Consider the following 22353-nt stretch of genomic DNA (forward strand, 5'->3'; position numbering starts at 1 on the left):
TGATAAAAAATGGCTCATGTTGAGGAGTTGTTGCCCAGAGTGTGTGGGCCGTGAAAGTCAAAACTAATCGCTAATTATCTTTGGCACTTGAAGATGACTGCTGATGAATGGCTGTACATATTGCAGTGTCCACAAAATATGATGTGCTCTAAGCACAAGATGCACCTAATGGTTCCACCCCTCTTGTTGAACTTCTCTCCTAATTCATCCCTCCCTCATGGGCTGTGAAACCTTTCCATAGGAACCCTCCAATTTTGCTGTCGACCAAGATGACCTCAGCTGTTATCACAGTTACGTGGTCCATGTCTGAGCTGCACCCTCTGTTCTGTCAACATCCTTTAGAGTGTTTCTTCCATGTACTCCAACTGCCATTATTGACTTTAGTCTGCTGTGTAAAAGCTGGTATAATAATCCGGCTGTTACGAATCCATTGCACATTCCCAGTGCAAGACTTATAGTATGGTAAGAGCTGGAAGGGACCTTGATGGTCGAGTGTGACCCCATGTTACAGACTAAGAAACTGAAACCTGGAGACTTGCCCAAGCCCCAAAGCCTAGTTTGTCAGCAGTGTTAAAACTAGACTCTAAGCCGTGTATTTTCTTTTCCTTATGTCTTTTTTAAATGACTTTTTCCTTTGGAAAATGTCAAACATAAACAAAAATGAGCTAGTATAGTGAATCCTCCTTATATCTCCGTTCCTCAGCTTCAACAATATCAGTGTTTAAACAATTGTGTATTGTCTGTACCTCTCCAAAGATTATTTTACAGCAACTCATAATTTCACTTGTATTTATTTTATTTATCTCTTAAAGATAAGGGCCATTTTAAAAACAATCTTAATATCATTATTGTACTTTAAAGAAACAGTAATAACCTAACTGCTTTCATCAAAACCCATTGCCCCTTGATATAGTAAATAGCCCAATTCTTACAGCTGCAATGCTGGTTTACGTAGTAGCTGAATTCTGAGGTCTCAGTGTTGGTGACCTGCTTTACCATTAGATAAATAGAGGGTGAAATGCTTTCTGTGGTTGAAGACAGAAAACTTCACTTGAATTTCTTATATATTTGTTTCTTTTTGAGATTCCCTAGCGTAGCCTTGAGTATAGAGCAGTACTTATATAATTACCTTGGAAACTTTTCATAATGCTTACAGTCTGTTTTACCTGGGAGCATAACATAGGGAACGAGAGACATTTATTTTCAAGTTATCGGCTTCCTGTCCTGTTACATTTTCAAGGACATAAAATCCAGTCATCTTTGAGTTATGTTGGTCCTTCCAGGTCCTCATTGTCCTACCTGTCAGTCTGAGCTTCTGTACTACCTGGTATTAAAGCACAGGCATAGATGGAAATGCACATGTGTTCGTCAGTTACCTGTGATTTGAAATGGCCTATAGCTTATCTCCCTTTCACTAGAATTGACTGTAGGGTGAATGAAATTACACTTATGAAACAAGGATTTTTCTTGTTAGGTATAGCTATCACATAACTTGATCAGCCTTTGGATTTTAGATTTCTTCAGAAATCTTCTGAAGAAATCTTTAGATTTAAAGATTTAAAGATAAAAGATTAAAAATTTAAAGATAAATCTTCTTTAGATCTAATTTATAATAACTACAGTTGTCATTTATGTAGTGCCTTACAGTTTTTATTTTTTATTTTTTTATTATTTTTTTTAATCAGTCATCAATTTTATACACATCAGTGTATACATGTCAATCCCAATCGCCCAATTCAGCACACCACCATCCCCACCCCACCACAGTTTTCCCCCCTTGGTGTCCATACTTTGTTCTCTACATCTGTGTCTCAACTTCTGCCCTGCAAACCGGTTCATCTGTACCATTTTTCTAGGTTCCACATACTTGCGTTAATATACGATATTTGTTTTTCTTTTCTGACTTACTTCACTCTATATGACAGTCTCTAGATCCATCCACGTCTCAACAAATGACTCAATTTCGTTCCTTTTTATGGCTGAGTAATATTCCATTGTATAAATGTACCACAACTTCTTTATCCGTTCGTCTGTCGATGGGCATTTAGGTTGCTTCCATGACCTGGCTATTGTAAATAGTGCTGCAGTGAACATTGGGGTGCATGTGTCTTTTTGAATTATGGTTTTCTCTGGGTATATGCCCAGTAGTGGGATTGCTGGATCATGTGGTAATTCTATTTTTAGTTTTTTAAGGAACCTCCATACTGTTCTCCATAGTGGCTGTATCAATTTACATTCCCACCAGCAGTGCAAGAGGGTTCCCTTTTCTCCACACCCTCTCCAGCATTTGTTGTTTGTAGATTTTCTGATGATGCCCATTCTAACTGGTGTGAGGTGATACCTCATTGTAGTTTTGATTTGCATTTCTCTAATAATTAGTGATGTTGAGCAGCTTTTCATGTGCTTCTTGGCCATCTGTATGTCTTCTTTGGAGAAATGTCTATTTAGGTCTTCTGCCCATTTTTGGACTGGGTTGTTTCTTTAATATTGAGCTGAATGAGCTGTTTATATATTTTGGAGATGAATCCTTTGTCCGTTGATTCGTTTGCAAATATTTTCTCCCATTGTGAGGGTTGTCTTTTTGTCTAGTTTATGGTTTCCTTTGCTGTGCAAAAGCTTTTAAGTTTCATTAGGTCCCATTTGTTTATTTTTGTTTTTATTTCCATGACTCTAGGAGGTGGATCAAAAAAGATCTTGCTGCGATTTAAGTCAGAGTTTTGTTCCTATGTTTTCCTCTAAGAGTTTTATAGTGTCCAGTCTTACATTTAGGTCTCGAATCCATTTTGAGTTTATTTTTGTGTATGGTGTTAGGGAGTATTCTAATTTCATTCTTTTACATGTAGCTGTCCAGTTTTCCTAGCACCACTTATTGAAGAGACTGTCTTTTCTCCATTGTATATCTTTGCCTCCTTTGTCATAGATTAGTTGACATAGGTGCGTGGGTTTATCTCTGGGCTTAAATCTATCTTGTTCCATTGATCTATGTTTCTGTTTTTGTGCCAGTACCATATTGTCTTGATTACTGTAGGTTTGTAGTATAGTCTGAAGTCAGGATGTCTGATTCCTCCAGCTCCGTTTTTTTCCCTCAAGACTGCTGTGGCTATTCGGGGTCTTTTGTGTCTCCATACAGATTTTAAGATGATTTGTTCTAGTTCCGTAAAAAATGCCGTTAGTAATTTGACAGGGATTGCATTGAATCTGTAGATTGCTTTGGGTAGTATAGTCATTTTCACAATGCTGATTCTTCCAATCCAAGAACATGGTATATCTCTCCATCTGTTGGTATCACCTTTAATTTCTTTCATCAGTGTCTTATAGTTTTCTGCATACAGGTCTTTTGTCTCCCTAGGTAGGTTTATTCCTAGGTATTTTATTCTTTTTGTTGCAGTGGTAAATGGGAGTGTTTCCATAATTTCTCTTTCAGATTTTTCATCATTAGTGTATAGGAATGCAAGAGATTTCTGTGCTTTAATTTTGGATCCTGCAACTTTACCAAATTCATTGATTAGCTCTAGTAGTTTTCTGGTGGCATTTTTTAGGATTCTCTATGTATAGTATCATGTCATCTGCAAACAGTGACAGTTTTACTTCTTTTTATTTCTTTTTCTTCTCTGATTGCCATGGCTAGGACTTCCAAAACTATGTTGAATAATACTGGTGAGAGTGGACATCCTTGTCTCGTTCCTGATCTTAGAGGAAATGCTTTCAGTTTTTCACCATTGAGAATGATATTGGCTGTGGGTTTGTCATATATGGCCTTTATTATGTTGAGGTAGGTTCGCTCTATGCCCACTTTCTGGAGAGTTTTTATCATAACTGGGTGTAAATGGGTGTTGAATTTTGTCAAAAGGTTTTTCTGCATCTATTGAGATGATCATATGGTTTTTATTCTTCAATTTGTTAATATGGTGTATCACATTGATTGATTTGCATATATTGAAGAATCCTTGCATCCCTGGGATAAATCCCACTTGATCATGGTGTATCATCCTTTTAATGTGTTGTTGGATTCTGTTTGCTAGTATTTTGTTGAGGATTTTTGCATTTATATTCATCAGTGATATTGGTCTGTAATTTTCTTTTTTGTAGTATCTGTGTCTGGTTTTGGTATCAGGGTGATGGTGGCCTCATAGGATGAGTTCGGGAGTGTTCATTCGTCTGCAGGTTTTTGGAAGAGTTTGAGAAGGATGGGTGTTAGCTCTTCTCTAAATGTTTGATAGAATTCACCTGTGAAGCCATCTGGTCCTGGACTTCTGTTTGTTGGAAGATTTTTAATCACAGTTTCAATTTCATTACTTGTGATTGGTCTGTTCATATTTTCTGTTTCTTCCTGGTTCAGTCTTGGAAGGTTATACCTTTCTAAGAATTTGTCCATTTCTTCCAGGTTGTCCATTTTATTGGCATAGAGTTGCCTGTAGTAGTCTCCTAGGATGCTTTGTATTTCTGCGGTGTCTGTTGTAACTTCTCCTTTTTCATTTCTAATTTTATTGATTTGAGTCCTCTCCCTCTTTTTCTTGATGAATCTGGCTAATGGCTTATCAATTTTGTTTATCTTCTCAAAGAACCAGCTTTTAGTTTTATTGATCTTTGCTATTGTTTTCTTTGTTTCTATTTCATTTATTTCTGGTCTGATCTTTATGATTTCTTTTTTTTTTTTTTTAATTTTATAGCTACTTTTTTATTTTTTATTTATTTATTTTATTTTTGGCTGTGCTGGGTCTTCGGTTCGTGCAAGGGCTTTCTCTAGTTGCGGTAAGTGGGGGCCACTCTTCGTCGCGGTGCGGGGACCGCTCTTCATCGCGGTGCGTGGGCCTTTCACTATCGCGGCCCCTCCCGTTGCGGGGCACAGGCTCCAGACGCGCAGGCTCAGTAGTTGTGGCTCACGGGCCCAGCCGCTCCGTGGCATGTGGGATCTTCCCAGACCAGGGCTCGAACCCGTGTCCCCTGCACTAGCAGGCAGATTCTCAACCACTGCGCCACCAGGGAAGCCCTATGATTTCTTTATTTCTGCTAACTTTGGGTTTTGCTTGTTCCTCTTTCTCTAGTTCCTTTAGGTGTAAGGTTAGATTGTTTACTTGAGATTTTTCTTGTTTCTTTAGGTAGGCTTGTATAGCTATAAACTTCCCTCTTAGAACTGCTTTTGCTGCATCCCATAGGTTTTGGATCGTCGTGTTTTCATTGTCATTTGTCTCTAGGTATTTTTTGATTTCGTCTCTGATTTCTTCAGTGATCTCTTGGTTATTTAGTAACATATTGTTTAGCCTCCATGTGTTTGTGCTTTTTACATTTTTTTCCCTGTAATTCATTTCTAATCTTATAGCGTTGTGGTCAGAAAAGATGCTTGATATGATTTCAATTTTCTTACATTTACTGAGGCTTGATTTGTGACCCAAGATGTGATCTATCCTGGAGAATGTTCCGTGTGCACTTGAGAAGAACGTGTAATCTGCTGTTTTTGGATGGAATGTCCTATAAATATCAATTAAATCTATCTGGTCTATTGTGTCATTTAAAGCTTCTGTTTCCTTATTTATTTTCATTTTGGATGATCTGTCCATTGGTGTAAGTGAGGTGTTAAAGTCCCCTACTACTATTGTGTTACTGTCAATTTCCCCTTTCATGGTAGTTAGCAGTTGCCTTATGTATTGAGGTGCTCCTATGTTGGGTGCATATATATTTATAATTGTTATATCTTCTTCTTGGATTGATCCCTTGATCATTATGTAGTGTCCTTCCTTGTCTCTTGTAACATTCTTTATTTTAAAGTCTATTTTATCTGATATGAGTATTGCTACTCCAGCTTTCTCTTGATTTCCATTTGCATGGAATATCTTTTTCCATCCCCTCACTTTCAGTCTTTATGTGTACCTAGGTCTGAAGTGGGTCTCTTGTAGACAGCACATAGATGTGTCTTGTTTTTGTATGCATTGAGCGCGCCTGTGTCTTTTGGTTGAAGCATTGAATCCATTCACGTTTAAGGTAATTATCGATATGTATGTTCCTATTACCATTTTCTTAAATGATATGGGTTTGTTGTGTAGGTTCTTTTTTCTCTTGTGTTTCCCACCTAGGGAAGTTCTTTTGGCATTTGTTGTAGAGCTGGTTTGGTGGTGCTGAATTCTCTTAGCTTTTGCTTGTCTGTAAAGCTTTTGATTTCTCCATCAAATCTAAATGAGATCCTTGCTGGGTAGAGTAATCTTGGTGGTAGGTTCTTCCCTTTCATCACTTTAAGTATATCATGCCACTCCCTTCTGGCTTGTAGAGTTTCTGCTGAGAAATCAGCTGTTAACCTTATAGGAGTTCCCTTGTATGTTATTTGTCGTTTTTCCCTTGCTGCTTTCAATAATTTTTCTTTGTCTTTAATTTTTGTCAATTTGATTACTATGTGTCTTGGCATGTTTCTCCTTGGGTTTATCCTGTATGGGACTCTCTGCACTTCCTGGACTTGGGTGGCTATTTCCTTTCCCATGTTAGGGAAGTTTTCGACTATAATCTCTTCAAATATTTTCTCTGGTCCTTTCTCTCTCTCTTCTCCTTTTGGGACCCCTATAATGCGAATGTTGTTGTGTTTAATGTTGTCCCAGAGGTCTCTTAGGCTGTCTTCATTTCTTTTCATTCTTTTTTCTTTAGTCTGTTCCGCAGCAGTGAATTCCACCATTCTGTCTTCCAGGTCACTTATCCGTTCTTCTGCCTCAGTTATTCTGCTATTGATTCCTTCTAGTGTAGTTTTCATTTCAGTTATTGTAGTGTTCATCTCTGTTTGTTTGTTCTTTAATTCTTCTAGGTCTTTGTTAAACATTTCTTGCATCTTCTCCATCTTTGCCTCCATTCTTTTTCCGAGGTCCTGGATCATCTTCACTATCATTATTCTGAATTCTTTTTCTGGAAGGTTGCCTATCTCCACTTCATTGAGTTGTTTTTCTGGGGTTTTTTCTTGTTCCTTCATCTGGTACAAAGTCCTCTGCTTTTTCATCTTGTCTATCTTTCTGTGAATGTGGTTTTTGTTCCACAGGCTGCAGGATTGTAGTTTTTCTTGCTTCTGCTGTCTGCCCTCTGGTGGTTGAGGCTATCTCACCTTACAGTTCTTAAAACACCTTTATAGATAGCTTCCTGCCTTATCTAGTAGTTGTTAGAGTTCAGATCTGATGGCATTGAATCCTCTGAGACCACCTAGCATAATTTACAATTCTAACATATATTTTCTGGCTTTTTCCTCTTTACATCTTATACTGTGACTTGGGTACTCAGGATTGACAATGTGGTGTAGCAACAACATTGCCGGTTGGTACAGAAAGACCCTACAAACAACTTGGTGGTGTTTGTAGCTAGATGATGCCTTTCATTACTGGCCTTAGCAGTCTGGCCTTTGAAAAGAAGGTAGTGGTAGCATTATTGAGCATCAAGAATTTCATTGATTGAGTCCTACAATAATAAGGAAGGAGAAAACCCATACCCCTAACAAGTTTCTTCACCCAGACATTTCAACTGTCACATTGTCATGGCCTGGGCTGTTTATAAAAACAGAAATAGGAATGTCATGGTCCAGACTCCTCAGCTTCTTTATCTAAACTCTTTTAAGTTTCATGTAAAGCAGGAATGCTGTTGTTTATTTGCCTTTTGTTTCTTTTAAAACAACTATTTTTTTAAAAACATTTCTCAGTTTTTATTGGGTTCAATTGGAAAAGTCTTTATTGTAAACAGAAACTAATTGATTGTGAGTTTATCAAACTGAGCTTTTTTTTTCCCTCCTTTTTTTCCTTTTACTGTTTGAGCCAATTTTTTCTATTCCAAACAAAATTGTGAACCTTAATACATGGACTTTTCTCTTTTCCTTTGCCAGTGTGCAAATCTCCAGGGAGTCAAGATGCTCTGTTCTAATGCAGAAGGAGCATCCCTGAAACTGTGCAATTTTGAAGATCCTTCTGGTCTTAAAGCCAATTTAGAAGGTGAGATTCTATCTATAATTACCTTCTCTAAGGTAAAAACACACTGTTAAGTAAAAAGCCCTGCAAAATAATTGTTACTGGTAAAACATGATAACCATAGGGAGTTAGATTTCTTCTGTCTTATACTTAGAGAATTTGCAAAGGGATAAGCCATTGCTTGGTCTCAGTCGTGGTAACCAACATGCTGAACTCGGGAAATGTGGCCTCCAATGTTTAAGGAGGCTTCAGTTGGAGAATTAAGTATCAGCATCTTAAACTTTCAAACAGAACAGCATAGCCTTACACGGACCAAAATTAAGAAATTCAGTTTGCATATAGCCAGGCAGTTTTTTGTCATTTTTGGATATAATGTTTTGTTTATGAATTCCTTATTGCTTTGTTGTGTCTGTGAACTGGTCAGTTCGTTTATTTGTATATTTAGAAGACCCACTACTTATCTTCATTGCCATGAACTTTCCAGAGCATATTTAAAAGTGCTAATTATCATAAGACCGAATTTAATTCCTCCATCAAAAATACAGACTAAAACATGAATTCTTAATTCATAGTGTAAGCAAACAAATTGTTAACAAAGAATTCTTTATATATGTATATTGGTTGAGAGACAGATTTATAATTCACAGTCATTTCCAGAGGATCCAGAGGTCATCATTCACCTCTATTATAAGTCACCTTGCATCTTTTGAAGATAGATGACTATAAATATTTTCAAGTTCATCTATGCCTAAAATGTATTCCCTTTAGGTGCTAATCTGAAAGGTGTGGATATGGAAGGAAGTCAAATGACAGGAATTAACCTGAGAGTTGCTACCTTAAAAAATGCAAAGTTGAAGAACTGTAACCTCAGAGGAGCGACTCTGGCAGGAACTGATTTGGAGGTGAGTCAGCAAGTTGAAAGAGTTTTTATTAATCTAGAATTACTGAGTAGCTCCTGCAAAATGTATTGAGATCATAAACAAAGTAGTTGGCTGGTCAAAACTGCCAGGTAACATGCCAGCCCAGCTGAAGGGATGCTTTCCTTTCAATTGCTTGTTTAAACAAATTTGAATTCCAGAGTAGGATACGGTTACTTAAGTTACAGATGCCAGGTTCAGATTTGAAGACTCATCTGGCATTCAGTCTGAGCTGATTTCATTTCTCCTCTTTTCCTTGGGTCTCCCTCAAGTAGATACGTCTGATAGATGCTTTTTTAATCCAGTTGATTGTGGTTTCCTTAAATTTTAATTCCAAACAGAATTAAATGGGGCCAGATTATTTCTTGAACTACTTGAGAAATTGAAATGACATCTGTGTTTGAAATCAGGTTCAGGGAAAGCCTGTTCTAAATCGGCATCATATTCTTTTTTGAATCTCAACCTGAGATTTTCATTCTGTCCAGTCCCCTTTTTTATCAGCATTGTCTTGTACGTATCATCTTGATTGGCAGATGTAGCGTGCAGACTGCATAGCTGTTCACAGGTCTGTGTCGTCGCTCTCTGGGAGCTCTTTCTGCGACAGTGGGCGTGTTCTGTGACTCTGCTGTTCATTCCAGCAACCACCAGCCACATATGGCTACTGAGCCTTTAAAACGTGGCCAGTGCCACTGAGGGATGGATTTTTTAAATTGTATTTAATTTTAATTCATTTAAATATAAGCTGCCATATGTGGCTGGGACTATCGTTTTGAACAGTACAGCCCTATACAAGAAAACCTGGCATAGATTGGCTTGTAGAGACTAGCACGTCAACATTTAGCTTGCCGTTGATTTTTTTAAATGTTTTCGCCTTGTTCTCTTGATAGGTCTTAGCAGCGTAGTAGCAGGCCCCATTAACCTTAAAGGCAAAAAGAACCAGCCTAAGACTGAAGGTATAAACCTATTATAAGCACCATTATTTAGTTTTTTATTATGTGTTACTGTCACCTATGATGATGATCGTTTGTCCTTGGTTTGAGTTGGCATGTAGTCAATGCGGTTAAACAGCAAAAAGCTTCTCTTTATCCAGCTGATTGCAAAGACTGATCAGGTTGACTGTTGGGGCAGCTGCTGACAGGTTATGTGTGCAGTCACCCTGCTCTCTAACCATTGTCCCCACCATCCCCAGGGATGTAGGACTTATCCAGAACCCCTGTCTCATCTGTCACTCCCTGATCTCAAGGGAAATTTGAAAGCAGCTCCCACTTATGGTGGTGGTTACACTGCTGTATACATTTGTTAAAACTCATTGAACTGTACACATAATTTGGGGGTTAAAAAGAGGTAATTCCTTGCTCTAAGAATGTTAGGGTTGAAGGAAAATCTATTATGCGATCTAATGAAGTGAAATCCCTTTCTCTCAGATTTTCTTTTTAAACAGTCTCCCCCACCCCCTCGCCTTGCATTATTATTGTTCATGGATTGTTTAGATACTTTTTACTACATAGGAGTCCATTCTGGATTTTAAATGCCTAAAACACAGAAGGGACATGCTTCGTCATTAACTTTTGTTTATACATATTGCAGTGGTCAGCCTGAGCCTCAACTAGAGAGAATAAATACAGATAGAAGAAAACATGACTTTCTCCTAAAATTTCTGGAAGTTTTCCAGAAGTAACTGAGTTTTATTATATAGGAACATTTTCCTGATAGGCCCCAGGAATCCCTTTGAGAGGGAACAGATAAGGCCTTAAATCTGTCTATTACTTCCAAGAATACTGTTTTTGTCCTACAGAACTGCGACCTGTCTGGGTGTGACCTTCAAGAAGCCAACCTGAGGGGTTCCAACGTGAAGGGCGCCATCTTTGAAGAGATGCTGACACCACTACATATGTCACAAAGCGTCAGATGAGAATCCTAGGGTTGGAGGAAGATGCCGAAGATGAGAGATGTTCTCCTTATCACTTTTCTTTCTCCACCCACTCAGCTGTCTGGAAGAAATAACACTGGAAGGAAATTAAAAAAAAAAAAACACATGTAGAGGATTATGCTTGTTCTCAGAGGTGCATAAGGGAAAAAAGTGACTTTTTTTCCACATTCTGATTTTAACAGAGAAGCACTCATGTAGTAGATGTAGGGAAGCTCGATTAGATTGCTGCCTTTTGAGTGGAGTTAGGGGGATTTGCCTGGCTTTGTGACCAGGAATAGTATCTATTATATTTGCTTTTAAATAGGCATGATGTGGAAATACCATCTTGGTTTGAAATGCATTTGAGGATTTTAATTTATGAAAAGCACAACATATGCAATTATATTTATTGAATCTTTAGATGCAGTATGGATATTTAAACTGTTAACCTTTATGACAATTTTGAAAAGGTTGTTCAGGTTTATAAATATCAGTAGCTTTAGTGATGCCTCCCCTACTTTAAATACCTGTCACACCGTGTGAATATGGTGAGATCAGACTCCCCAAGGCTCTTCTTTCAGGTTCATTTTTATAATTTTTTTTTTAAGAACAAAACATTAGCTAAATTAAAGAAATCCTCTGTTACTGATTGAGACAGAGTGGAAGGAAAGAGACATTGTTGTACATCATTGTCAGCTTAAGTAACAGTGGAACTTTCCAGATGGAGGAAGGATTTACGTACAGCTACAACTTTTAAATGAGCATTCCTTAGGATTTCATTCTTAGCAAGTTCCACTCAACGCCAGACCAGGCAATTTTATCTATTTACACTGCTAGCCTAGTTTCCTCCTGTACAGTCAAAACAAGCAGAGGAAGACAGTTCTGAACCAAAAAACCAAGGTGCATAATTAACGTTCATTTAATTCAAATGCTAAATAGTTTAAACAGGGCCAGCTCCGAAATAGGTATTAAATCCCAATCCACTGCAATCAGCTATAAAATATGAATGAATATGGTAAATTCATCTTTTAGAAGTCAACATAATATAATCGCAGCTCAAACCCTACAATGGGGAATGAGGAACTTTAAACTGACAGTTTGACTATAGCTATCAAAAAACTTAAATGAAAATAAAGGCATTTGACTGGTCCAGGATGTAATACCAATAAGTCAGCACCTGTGGTTCTTATATTTCTGGTTTCTTTTGTTTTAATAAATTTTAGCTTGGCTTTTGTGAGTTATTATCTCTGCAGCAGCAGGGGCAGGGCCTTTACTTCCTTACCAGTAACCGGTGTCCTTCTGTCTACCCCAAGAGCAGGGGTGTAAGCTGTGTCCAAATGGGTTCTGAATTCTACAGACTCATCGGTTTGAGGCAAGGAATCATTAAAAACCACTTTGTCTCCTTTGGGAGAATGAGATGTCTTCAATATTTACGTAGCTTATTCTTCTATATATACATATGCAAAGCTTTCCTTAACAGTAAAGGGTATATATGCATAGTGGGAGGAGATCAGACCTTTACAGGTGAAGGAAAGCAACTTCAGAAATGAATTATTTTCTTTGCTTTATTATTTTTACCAAGACAGAGAAGTATTGAGAGATATCTATTTTCATAATCAATATGTGCCTAAATTATATTTAAATCATTTCACTCTGTACTATATTTTCAATAATCATAGAATGTGTTGTTCATCCACTTAAGGGTACATCTGTAGACATAACCTAAGACTGCAAAAGAATCTGAAAGATCCAAACACAGTATGCTTAGAAAATGCAGATTTTGGATCTAATGTATACTGCATTAATAAATGACGTGAAATGTTGAAAAGGAGTTTCTTGTCTTGCTTTTGAAAATCAGAACTTTCCAAATTTACTTACATTTCTTCAATATGTGTTGAAGACCAGCCCCGAGGGTCTGGGTGGAAAAGGAAGAAAGTGCCGTTACAGTTATTTCTTTAAGCATGGTTATTTTATGACCCTCCTCTTAAAATCCACCATTCTAACAACACAAAGACATTTCATTAATGCTTAAGGAAAGAAAAGACTGTCTTCCAATAATTCAATTTTTGTGTTACTCTTTAGCTGATGAACATTATTACCAGCTAGCTTTTATTAGGATGGTTACATATTGATACATTGCCCCTAAAATGTTCTCGCCTGACAACCAGGAGAAAGAAGTTTAAGGAGGAAGGGAAGTTTCAAAATAGTAAAACTTCCATTAACCCGATCAATGAAACATGACTGTACACATAGGTTAAAAACACAATTGTTGGAGGAGGGGTGGGGAAGGGCTAGAAAAGGGTTTAAACCTAAATTAGCTAATTATCTACACTGAGAAAATTCAGAACTCATGTAACTGTTTAGAGCAATACATATTATGCTGTAATATAGTCTAGTCTTTTAACTATAATTTCAAAGCCATTTTAGTAGGAAATATTGTAAATTCGTTTTCTTATGAAGTTTACCATCATAAATCAAGACTTGGGGTGTTTTCTCCAACTGTTCATTTCATGAATTGGAAGTAAATCTATTGCAAGTCAACTTTAAATCATCTTTAATATATGAAAAGCCCTAGAATTTTTTTAAATCTCCAAGGAAGTATTATCATCTTTAAAATGTACAACTCTAAAAGCAGTTACATTACATTTGGTATAAAGTAGCTTATGCAAGGATTAATTCTCCAAAACCCTTTCACAACCTTAGATATGTCAGCAGGAGTTCATGAGTCCTTCCTGCTGAGATTTTACATTAGGACAAAGAAGGTTTCCATCTGTCATTCAGCAAGATTACTAAACCATTATTGTTACATTTTAATAATTTTGAGGGTTATTTTTTTTTAATGCTAAAAATGGGGCCATTTTCCCTCTAAAGCCATACTTTAAAATTTAGGAAATATCTAAATTTAGGGGGGAAAAAAGTATGATAACTATAAAATCCAAATATTTAAACCCAATTAACTAAATTCAGCTTCCTGGTAAATCGATCTATCCTTGGAACTGTGAAAAGGATCAAACTTTGGCACCAAACCTCCACATTCCATTAATTGCATATTTGTTTGATATCCTATTTGGTGATGTAGAAAATAAATTTGGCCTTTGCCTTTGAGATCTATGACAATCCTAAGGCAGGCTTCAAGGGCATGAAGCATATTGGATGAATTCACAGACCATGTGGCTGTGTTCATCTAAAAATTTCAAAGCATTTTTCAAACATTTAATACCAACTAATAGAAATAAGCTACCAGAAATCCAGGAATGCTTAACCAGAGATAAGTGATTAACATGACAATAAGGGTCAGAAGTCTCAACTCCGCTTTCATTACTTCTAACCAAAGACCACATCTGCTTAAGCAACACTGTTAGAAGCATATCTCTTTAAGTAAACATGAAATCAATTGGACGATTTAAACAAATATCGTTCAAACATAATGGACTCTTGTTGAAAACCAGGCTCTCACTCATTACCTTTACGGTGAGATAAGATTGCACTCCTCCATGTCAGAATGGCGCTTATTCAGTGTCTAAATGAAATAAAATAATTTAAATGAGATAAAGTCAATCACTTACGTTCTATTTTTTAATTCCCCCTCTATTTGCAATTATACTTGAAAGTTTATCCTCTTCCCTACCCTATCGTGGATCTGACAACCTCCACAGAGGTGGCTGGGCAAAGCAGGAGTTTATTTGGGTGGAACAACGTTGCTTTTTATGCCAAAATCCTTGCAGATGTAATTATTTCACAGGACACTGGGCAACAACTGACGGGTTTAGCATCTTACTCGAGGAGAAATGCCAATCCCGGCTCTAAAATGAACACATATTCAGTTACTTTTAAACATTTTTCCGCTCAGCAAATGTAACAGGCCTTCCATCCAACTGTACATGAAGGTTTATTCTGTGTCAGATAAAACATATCTTTGGACAGCGTCTGTGCGATTGTGCTGGGAGATGTTTACTAAGACCTTGAAAATAGTAGGGGAAGAGAATTTAATGGTTTAAATCAAACTGGTTTAAAGCCACCCTAGACTTTCTATGGAGTGGGATCTGATGGCGAAGACTTAAATTTTCTGTAATTTAAGAAAGTATTAAAAAGTAAAAGTCCACTTCCTTTGGAAAAAAAAAACACATATCTTTGATGCAGAAGTAGAGGAAACATTAGGTCTAATCTGGCTAAAAGGTCCTTACCTTTTATTCACTCATTCATACATTCATTCCAATCTATACTGATTGAATGCTGATTAAATGCTGGGGATTTTTTTATTTATTTATTTATTTGGCTGCACCGGGTCAGCTGCAGCCCGCGGGATCTTCCTTGCCGCGTGCGGGATCTAGTTCCCTCACCAGGGATCGAACCCAGCATGGAGTCTTAACCACTGGACCACAAGGGAAGTCCCTAAACGCTGGGGATTTATTAACAGATGTTTAAATAAGATGGGATCCTTGACCATCATGAGTTAAAGCCCAGGGGTAAATTAGGAAAGACAATCATGTATTCAAATAAATGTAATAAAGAGTAGTGGATCTCTCTCTTTTTTAAATGCTTGTACTGTGTAAATAAAACGTCCAAGGGCTCACCGCTGGGGTGAAACATTTCCCTGTAAAATTTGGATCATGATATCCACTTTGCAGGACTGTAATAATGAAGCAGGTTAGTCTCATTCACATGCCAGATTATTCCTCATCTTTGTACTCCCATGACCTTTAGCACAGGGATTTGCATCTTTTAACTCAATAAGTATCTACTGAAATGAGTTGAACCCTGGGCCTAAATCTGCTCTAGATGGTTTTGCATTTGGCGGATTCTAAACACAATGTTTCTCCTTACCTTTCTGATGCTGTATAAGGCTTTCAAGAAAGAAGATGTGGTATATATACACGATGGAATATTACTCAGCCATAACAAAGAATGAAATAATGCCATTTGCAGTAACATGGATGGACCTAGAGATGATCATACTAAGTGAAGTAAGCCAGACAGGGAAAGACAAACACCATATGATATTGCTTATATGTGGAATCTAAAAAAAAAAAAAAAATGATACAAATGAACTTATTTACAAAACAGAAATAGAATCACAGACATAGAAAGCAAATTTACAGTTACAAAAGGGAAAAGGGAGGGGAAGGATAAATTAGGAGTTTGAGATTAGCAGATACACACTACTATATATAAAATAGATAAACAACAAGGTCCTACTGTATAGCGCAGGGAACTATACTCAATATCTTGTAATAGCCTATAAGGGAAAAGATCTGAAAAAGAAGTTACACACATATATATATGTGTGTGTGTGTGTGTGAATCACTTTGCTGTACACCTGAAACTAACAGAACACTGTAACTCAACTGTACTTCAATTTTAAAAACTAAATAAATTAAATAAATAAAAAATAAGTCAAGGAGGAAACCTGGAGGGTAGCAGACTGGGGAATTTTCAAACTCACACCATCTACTCTAGAGATCCTATATGGGTTTGGAATAGTACCAATAATCACTTATTGCCTATAAATCAGCTCCTTTTAACACACGAGGAATCTAAGAGCTGAGAACAGATCCCAGGCATCCTGACTCAACCTCTACAATTATTGCATGGCCTCCTCTGTGAAAGTTTTTATGTGTGCATTTAACATGACATTCTAAGACAGCTATTTTCCTTCAACTCTTGATAGGTCTGTCAGTTTCCTCAAGGGGATCCTACCTAGCTAGATTTTAATCGCTTTGAATTGTGGCCTCAGCTATAAAAGTCTTAGCTGAGGTTTTAATGGCCAAGACTTAAGTAAATTTAACAGATACACCAGTGGGTGTTCCAATTACATACAGCATTAAGGGCTTTATGTGAGGCTTAAAAAATATTTGCTATTAAAAAGAAAAAAAAAAGTCCACGTGCTGTGCAATTAATCAGCAGGGAAGATTTCAGTGTCCTGGAAAAGTTTCATATAAAAAGGAAGCTAGAAAAATGAAAAGTCAGACTCAACACACTCCAAAGGAAGCTTGGGATTTGGGGGGACTCTTTGCTCTCAAACAGGTAAAATTCTTTGTATTTCTAGCACTTTTTTTAGACTGCATGCTATTGTCTGTCTATAGGGCATTTTATAAGAGCTAAGGCCAGGTACGGTGTCTAAAGAAACCTTGACCTTCCTGATCCTTGTTGCCTCCAGCCACAGAGATCCAGACTTTGGGGAATCGCAGCAGCGCATCAACCAATATTTGATTTTGTCTTTGGCCTCTTCCCCACCAGTGAAAATTCCTTTGTGAGAATTCCACATGTAATTCAATAATTCAAGGCTGCCTTGGCCACGGAGGCAGCTGGTGTGGAACTCCGTGCTTTGAAAAGCGTGGACTGCTCTCTCACACTCACAGATGGTCCAGCCAGAGGCAATGTGTGGAAGACCAGAGGACAGATACTCAGCAAAACGTAATTAGCACCATAGGGTAGCCATTTAATGTCAAGCAACTTATATTAGCCAGAGAATCCTAGTAGGAGCCCCTTTTCAGGGCAGATGGCCCGATTCTCTTTATCTCAGGAATGAAAACCAACCACGGGGCGGGGAATACGAAGACAAAAAGTGAATTTGATAAAGGAGAAATCCTGAGGTTTGGATAACCAAATAAATAATACACATCGAAATAGTTTAGTTCTAAAAAGCACTCAACATGTGAGTTTAAAGGAGTGATTTTGTCTCCAGTGGCTAGGAAACTCAAGGCAAGCAAGTACCTGCATGTGAAAACCGTAGATGACTCCCACTTCCGTCTTCTGCCGGGTTAGTGATACCAGTGTTAGGCTTTTCACCAAAGGAGTCTTTGCTCGACCCAGTCTGGGTCTATTTTTATGGTCGCATTGATGTTCCTTAGAATGGAGCCGATTCCAAAACTTCTAGCTGGACTTACTCTGCTGACTCTGTGTGTGGTGGGCTGCCTCAGCCAGCACTGGTCCCACGGGTTGCGCCCCGGAGGAAAGAGAAATGCTGAAAATGTGCTTGATTCTTTCCAAGAGGTAAGTTTCTCTCAGCTGCAAAATGAGACATGGCTTATGGGATCCAACTGAACGATGCCAACATCCTACGTGCGCCCAAGGGTGCTACCGATTCTTGGCTCCAACCTAGGTATTCCGGGGGAGATAAGGCGCTTCCAAAGTCAAGTCCCAATCCTGCTTTCAATTCAGACAGGGACTAATGGGACAAAGGGCAGGAATAATTCCTAGACGAACAAGCGCAAAGGGGTGTGTCGTTCTCTGAGGATATAGGTTTGCCAAAGGAATTAGAAACAAGTGGATGGAGCCAAGGTCTCTAGTACAAGATGATTCTTTGGGATTTGGAAAGAAAATCTTAGAACTCTGCCTATTTTTTTTTTTTTTGTAATTTCATGTTTTAAAAATATCTGTGATATTAGGTCAGCAGTACATTTTTATAACATAGATAAGTATCCTTATCAAGGGTGCATGCTCTACAATTTTTTTTTTTAATATTTAATTTTATTTTTGGCTGCGTTGGGTCTTTGTTGCTGCGTGCGGGCTTTCTCTAGTGGTGGCGAGCGGGGGCTACTCTTTGTTGCCGTGCGTGGGCTTCCCAGTTGTGGTGGCTTTTCTTGTTGAGGAGCACTTGCTCTAGGCGCGCGAGCTTCAGTAGTTGTGGCGCACGGGCTCAGTAGTTGTGGCGCACGGGCTTAGTTGCTCCACGGCACGTGGGATCTTCCCGGACCAGGGCTCGAACCCATGTTCCCTGCATTGGCAGGCGGATTCTCAACCACTGCGCCACCAGGGAAGTCCCTACAATTTCTTTTTAATGATATGGGCACTAAAGCAAAGAAGTTGGAGGCCCCTAGAGGAGAGGAGTTAGCAAGCTCAAGGAGACAAAATACATTCTGGAAAATATGCTGGATTTGATTCCACAGAAATTAGTTTTCAGTTCTAGTACCAGAACTAACACAGGTACTTGGGTTTTTTTATCTATAAAATGTGACTTCTTGGGGCCATGTGAGGATTGCATGAGCGAAGCCATATATCTTGGCTGCTTAATCCAAAAAAATGGATTAAGTGAATTAATGGATTAATGGATGGATTAATGGATCCATCCATTAATGGATTAATGAAAGACAGTTGTTATTGTTTTTTAAGTTAATGGGAAACGAACCACGCCCTAAAGGATGAATGATTCAGGGCTGGACACTCAATATAGAGCTGAGAATGGGAAACATAGCTAGAGAAACTTAAAACCATTTAGTTTTCATTGAAAAGAAATATCTCATTTGGGAGAAATAATAAAGATAATTTAGTATGAAACAAAGAAGCCCAGAATCTGACATTCCCTCTCCACAGACTATATGTGAAGCAACTCTCTTCTAACTAGGACATATTTAGTAAAAACTAGAAAATAAGATCAACCTTAGTCATAACTATAAGCTCTTGTATTTTTTTGTATACCATCCCGTCATGAGGCTTGAAGTGCTTCATTCTCATCAACTGGAGGGAGAAAAATATTCTCTCTCCTTATTATGGCCCATTTCCTCCAGAACTGCACACCAATCTGTAGACGTGTCTGACAGCATTTCTATGATCTTTTAAAGTCTCCATCCCAATTCTCAGCTTTCTCAGTCCCACAACCCCCTTGACTTCACTTCCCACACACGGTTTTTGGTGGAAATGGAAAATACCATTTCATTTCTGTATCTCCATCTCCAAGAATCACATTCTTTTTTTTGCAGATAGCCAAAGAGGTTGATCAACCAGCAGAACCTCAGCACTTTGAGTGCACCATACACCAGCGCCGTTCTCCACTCAGGGACCTGAAAGGAGCTCTGGTGAGTTACAGCGTTAATAACATGGAGCTTTAGAGGTGGATGGGCCCTGGGTACCACCACTTTGGTCATCCACTTAGGACAACCATCTCTAGCCACTGCAGGGCTTACCTTCCTGACTGCCTGAATTCCTCCTGTACTGGGCCCTTGCCATTCCATAACACCCCTTTTCAGTGGTTAGACAGTACTAATGATTGGAACCTTTTTCCTTTCTTTCTTAAATTGAAATCTCTTTGCAACCTTTATCTACTAATCTCAGCTCTAGCCTAAGGGATGACTGACAAAACAAATTTCTTCCCACTGCTACATGTCAGTTCTTCAAGTATGTTCATCAGACTCTCTAGACTATTCTTCCCTAGGCTAATCCACACCTCTCCACTGGATTCTTCAACAGTTCTTGGTATAACACGGTTCTCCATGGGAAATGTAGAAATCAAAAATGGTGCTCTAATTAATTTTCTTTCTCTTTGGAATAAAAACTCCCAAACTAGTAAATTTATAATTCAGAGCCACAGATTTGACTTCCAGTTTTCTGATTGGACAATACTAATTTTCCAAATTCCCACCCAAAATGGAACTCTACTAACCCAATGTAGGTTTTTGATTTAAAAAAATATATAAAGAGAATTGAATATAGAAATTGAAACCTGAATTCAATTCTGATGTCCTCTGAGCTCCATGGTCCACTTATTTGCAGCAGTTAGAAGGCATTAATTTTCAGTTATGCCCAGGGGCAGAAAAAGCCTGAATACGTCATATATGAAGATGAGCAATAGTTTTTATTTTCTCCATTGACTTCAATTTCTACACCCATAGGACAGAGAAAAAGTGGACATATTTATTTCCTTTCTTTTTCTAATCCTGTTTATCTCATGATAAAACTAATAGCAAGCAGTGAAATTTTCCAAACATGACATTAGAAAGACAGAATTGAGGCAAAGACTGGATTCATAACAGATGGATGGGGACTTTCCTGGTGGTCCAGTGGTAAAGAATCCGACTTCCAATGCAGGGGACGTGGGTTCAATCCCTGGTTGGGGAACTAAGATCCCACATGCCTCAGGGCAACTAAGCCCGCGTGTCACAACTATTGAGCTCGCTCGCCTCAACTAGAGCCCGCGTGCTGCAAACTACAGAGCCCACGTGCTCTGGAGCCCGCGCGCCACAACTAGAGAGAGAAAACCCGCACGCCACAACTAGAGAGAAGCCCACGCGCTGCAACGAAGATCCCGTATGCCGCAACTAAGACCCGACGCAGCCATTTAAAAAGAAAAAAAAAAAGACAAAAAGATCAGACCTTTCTTTCACCTCTGTCCTCACATCCTACCTTTAAACTATTAATGTAGATATTATGTTTATTAAACGACTTATAAAGACATGATCTAGCTCTCTAGCACTATCTAGTGTGCAAAAACAAATGGATATAATCTTTCTATATCAATATTTTAGAAATTAAAATGTTCAGACATAATGAAACTCAGCTCGGAAAATCAACCTTGATATATTTGCTACTCACATATTTTTCAGGAAAGTCTGATCGAAGAGGAAACTGGGCAGAAGATGTAAATCCACTGGACCAGAAAAATTGACAACACAAGTGTAATTCTGACTTTGAAATCTGTGACCCATTTAATATCTGTAAATTTTGTGATTTTCAGAAATTCTTACGCCAGGTTGCACATGATGAAGTGCTGTGTTGGGAATAAAGTGGCATAAATGTGAAGTCTTTCTCTAACTCAGAACTCTGGTCAGGGTGGGACATTGTAAGCCCCCAAAGGGGGTCCCCCAAGTGTGTCGACAGGGGGCAGAGGACAGGAGAGACAACACAAAGGCACCGTTATTGTTGACTAAAGGAATCTCATGGCTCACTTCCACCACCACCAACCTGCACCCACAGGACAACTGGTCCCTGGCCAATACTGAGTCAGTCCAGTTTTCTATGGGGTGGTAGCTTTCTCTTTGACCATACCCTACAGAAGCAAGATGGGGCCATGGCCAAAGCTTCCCCGCCAGATTGTCTCTAATCTCTTTGAAAGTCAACCGGAACCTGAGAGAGGCCTTGGGGAAAGGAGGCCTCGCTAGCAGAAGCCTAGGTCCAATGCTCCTTCCGGCTCCACGTGGTCCCTCCAAGTTCATCAGAGCGAGCGGTGCCACTGAGGTTTGGATCAAGGCCTAAAAATAATAGCATTCACCTGTCTGAGCTTTTTGGTATTTCTCTTAAGAAACATACGGATTGTAGTCAGTTGAAGACAGGATTCAGGCATTCCCGTGTCCCCTGGTCAAACAGCACGGCCGCCGCTCATTCTCCAGAATGGGCTAGATAGATGCATAAATATTTTCATTAACGCTTGTAACGGCCTTGGAAAGTAGATATTGTCTTCCCTTTAAGATGAGGAAACCGGGGCTCCGAGAGTTTACGAGACCCACCGGGTCCTGCTGGGCTCCAAGGTCAGTGCTCCTGTATTGCACCATGATGAGCAGCCAATGAGCTTGGACCTGGAAGCCCAGTTATTTGGTTACTGGGGCTCATGTGTCAACTTAGTTTTTCTGGTGACCATTTCTCCATGAGGTCCCAGACACTATGACACTAACTTTCTCATTTATTCTCATAATTCCCCAGTGGCTATGAGGCCATTTGAAAACCCCAAATTTCAGATAACTTGCCTGATGTCACAGCAACAAATTGTGCCTCTATTTGCACGGCAAAGATCTAAGCCTTCTTTCCTCTCTTAATCAGACAGATGAAGCCTTCTTCCACCCCTTCAAAAAAGGGCAGGACTTGTGTGTGCTAAGGAATTTGAACAGGCGTCAGA

The 22353-nt window shown here is 38.7% G+C and overlaps 2 protein-coding genes across 2 annotated transcripts in view; both read left to right on the forward strand.

The window, feature by feature from the left end:
• Positions 1–10913, forward strand: part of KCTD9 (potassium channel tetramerization domain containing 9) — a 57378-nt gene extending 46465 nt beyond the window's left edge. The window contains exons 7-9 of the mRNA XM_036855597.1: positions 7833–7946; positions 8691–8824; positions 10635–10913. Of these exons, the coding sequence (XP_036711492.1) occupies positions 7833–7946; positions 8691–8824; positions 10635–10751 (365 nt within the window). The 3' untranslated portion in view covers positions 10752–10913. The remainder of the gene's footprint in view (positions 1–7832; positions 7947–8690; positions 8825–10634) is intronic.
• Positions 10914–17585: 6672 nt separating this feature from the next.
• Positions 17586–21233, forward strand: GNRH1 (gonadotropin releasing hormone 1). Its single transcript, XM_036856403.1, has 3 exons — positions 17586–17741; positions 19448–19543; positions 21068–21233. Exons 1-3 carry the CDS (start codon positions 17589–17591, stop codon positions 21104–21106), a joined length of 288 nt encoding a protein of 95 aa, XP_036712298.1. The 5' UTR covers positions 17586–17588; the 3' UTR covers positions 21107–21233.
• The last annotated feature ends 1120 nt before the right edge of the window (positions 21234–22353 follow it).

This window comes from Balaenoptera musculus, chromosome 6, assembly GCF_009873245.2.
Source record: "Balaenoptera musculus isolate JJ_BM4_2016_0621 chromosome 6, mBalMus1.pri.v3, whole genome shotgun sequence".
Classification (NCBI taxonomy): Eukaryota; Metazoa; Chordata; class Mammalia; order Artiodactyla; family Balaenopteridae; genus Balaenoptera; species Balaenoptera musculus.

What these genes read in the sequence shown, in the direction of transcription:
- GNRH1 (XM_036856403.1), top strand. Translation starts at nt 17,589, where the DNA reads ATGTTCCTTAGAATGGAGCCGATTCCAAAACTTCTAGCTGGACTTACT. An exon ending in TGCTTGATTCTTTCCAAGAG is followed by an intron (nt 17,742 to 19,447) that starts GTAAGTTTCTCT and finishes TTTTTTTTGCAG; the next exon opens with ATAGCCAAAGAGGTTGATCA. An exon ending in GGGACCTGAAAGGAGCTCTG is followed by an intron (nt 19,544 to 21,067) that starts GTGAGTTACAGC and finishes CATATTTTTCAG; the next exon opens with GAAAGTCTGATCGAAGAGGA.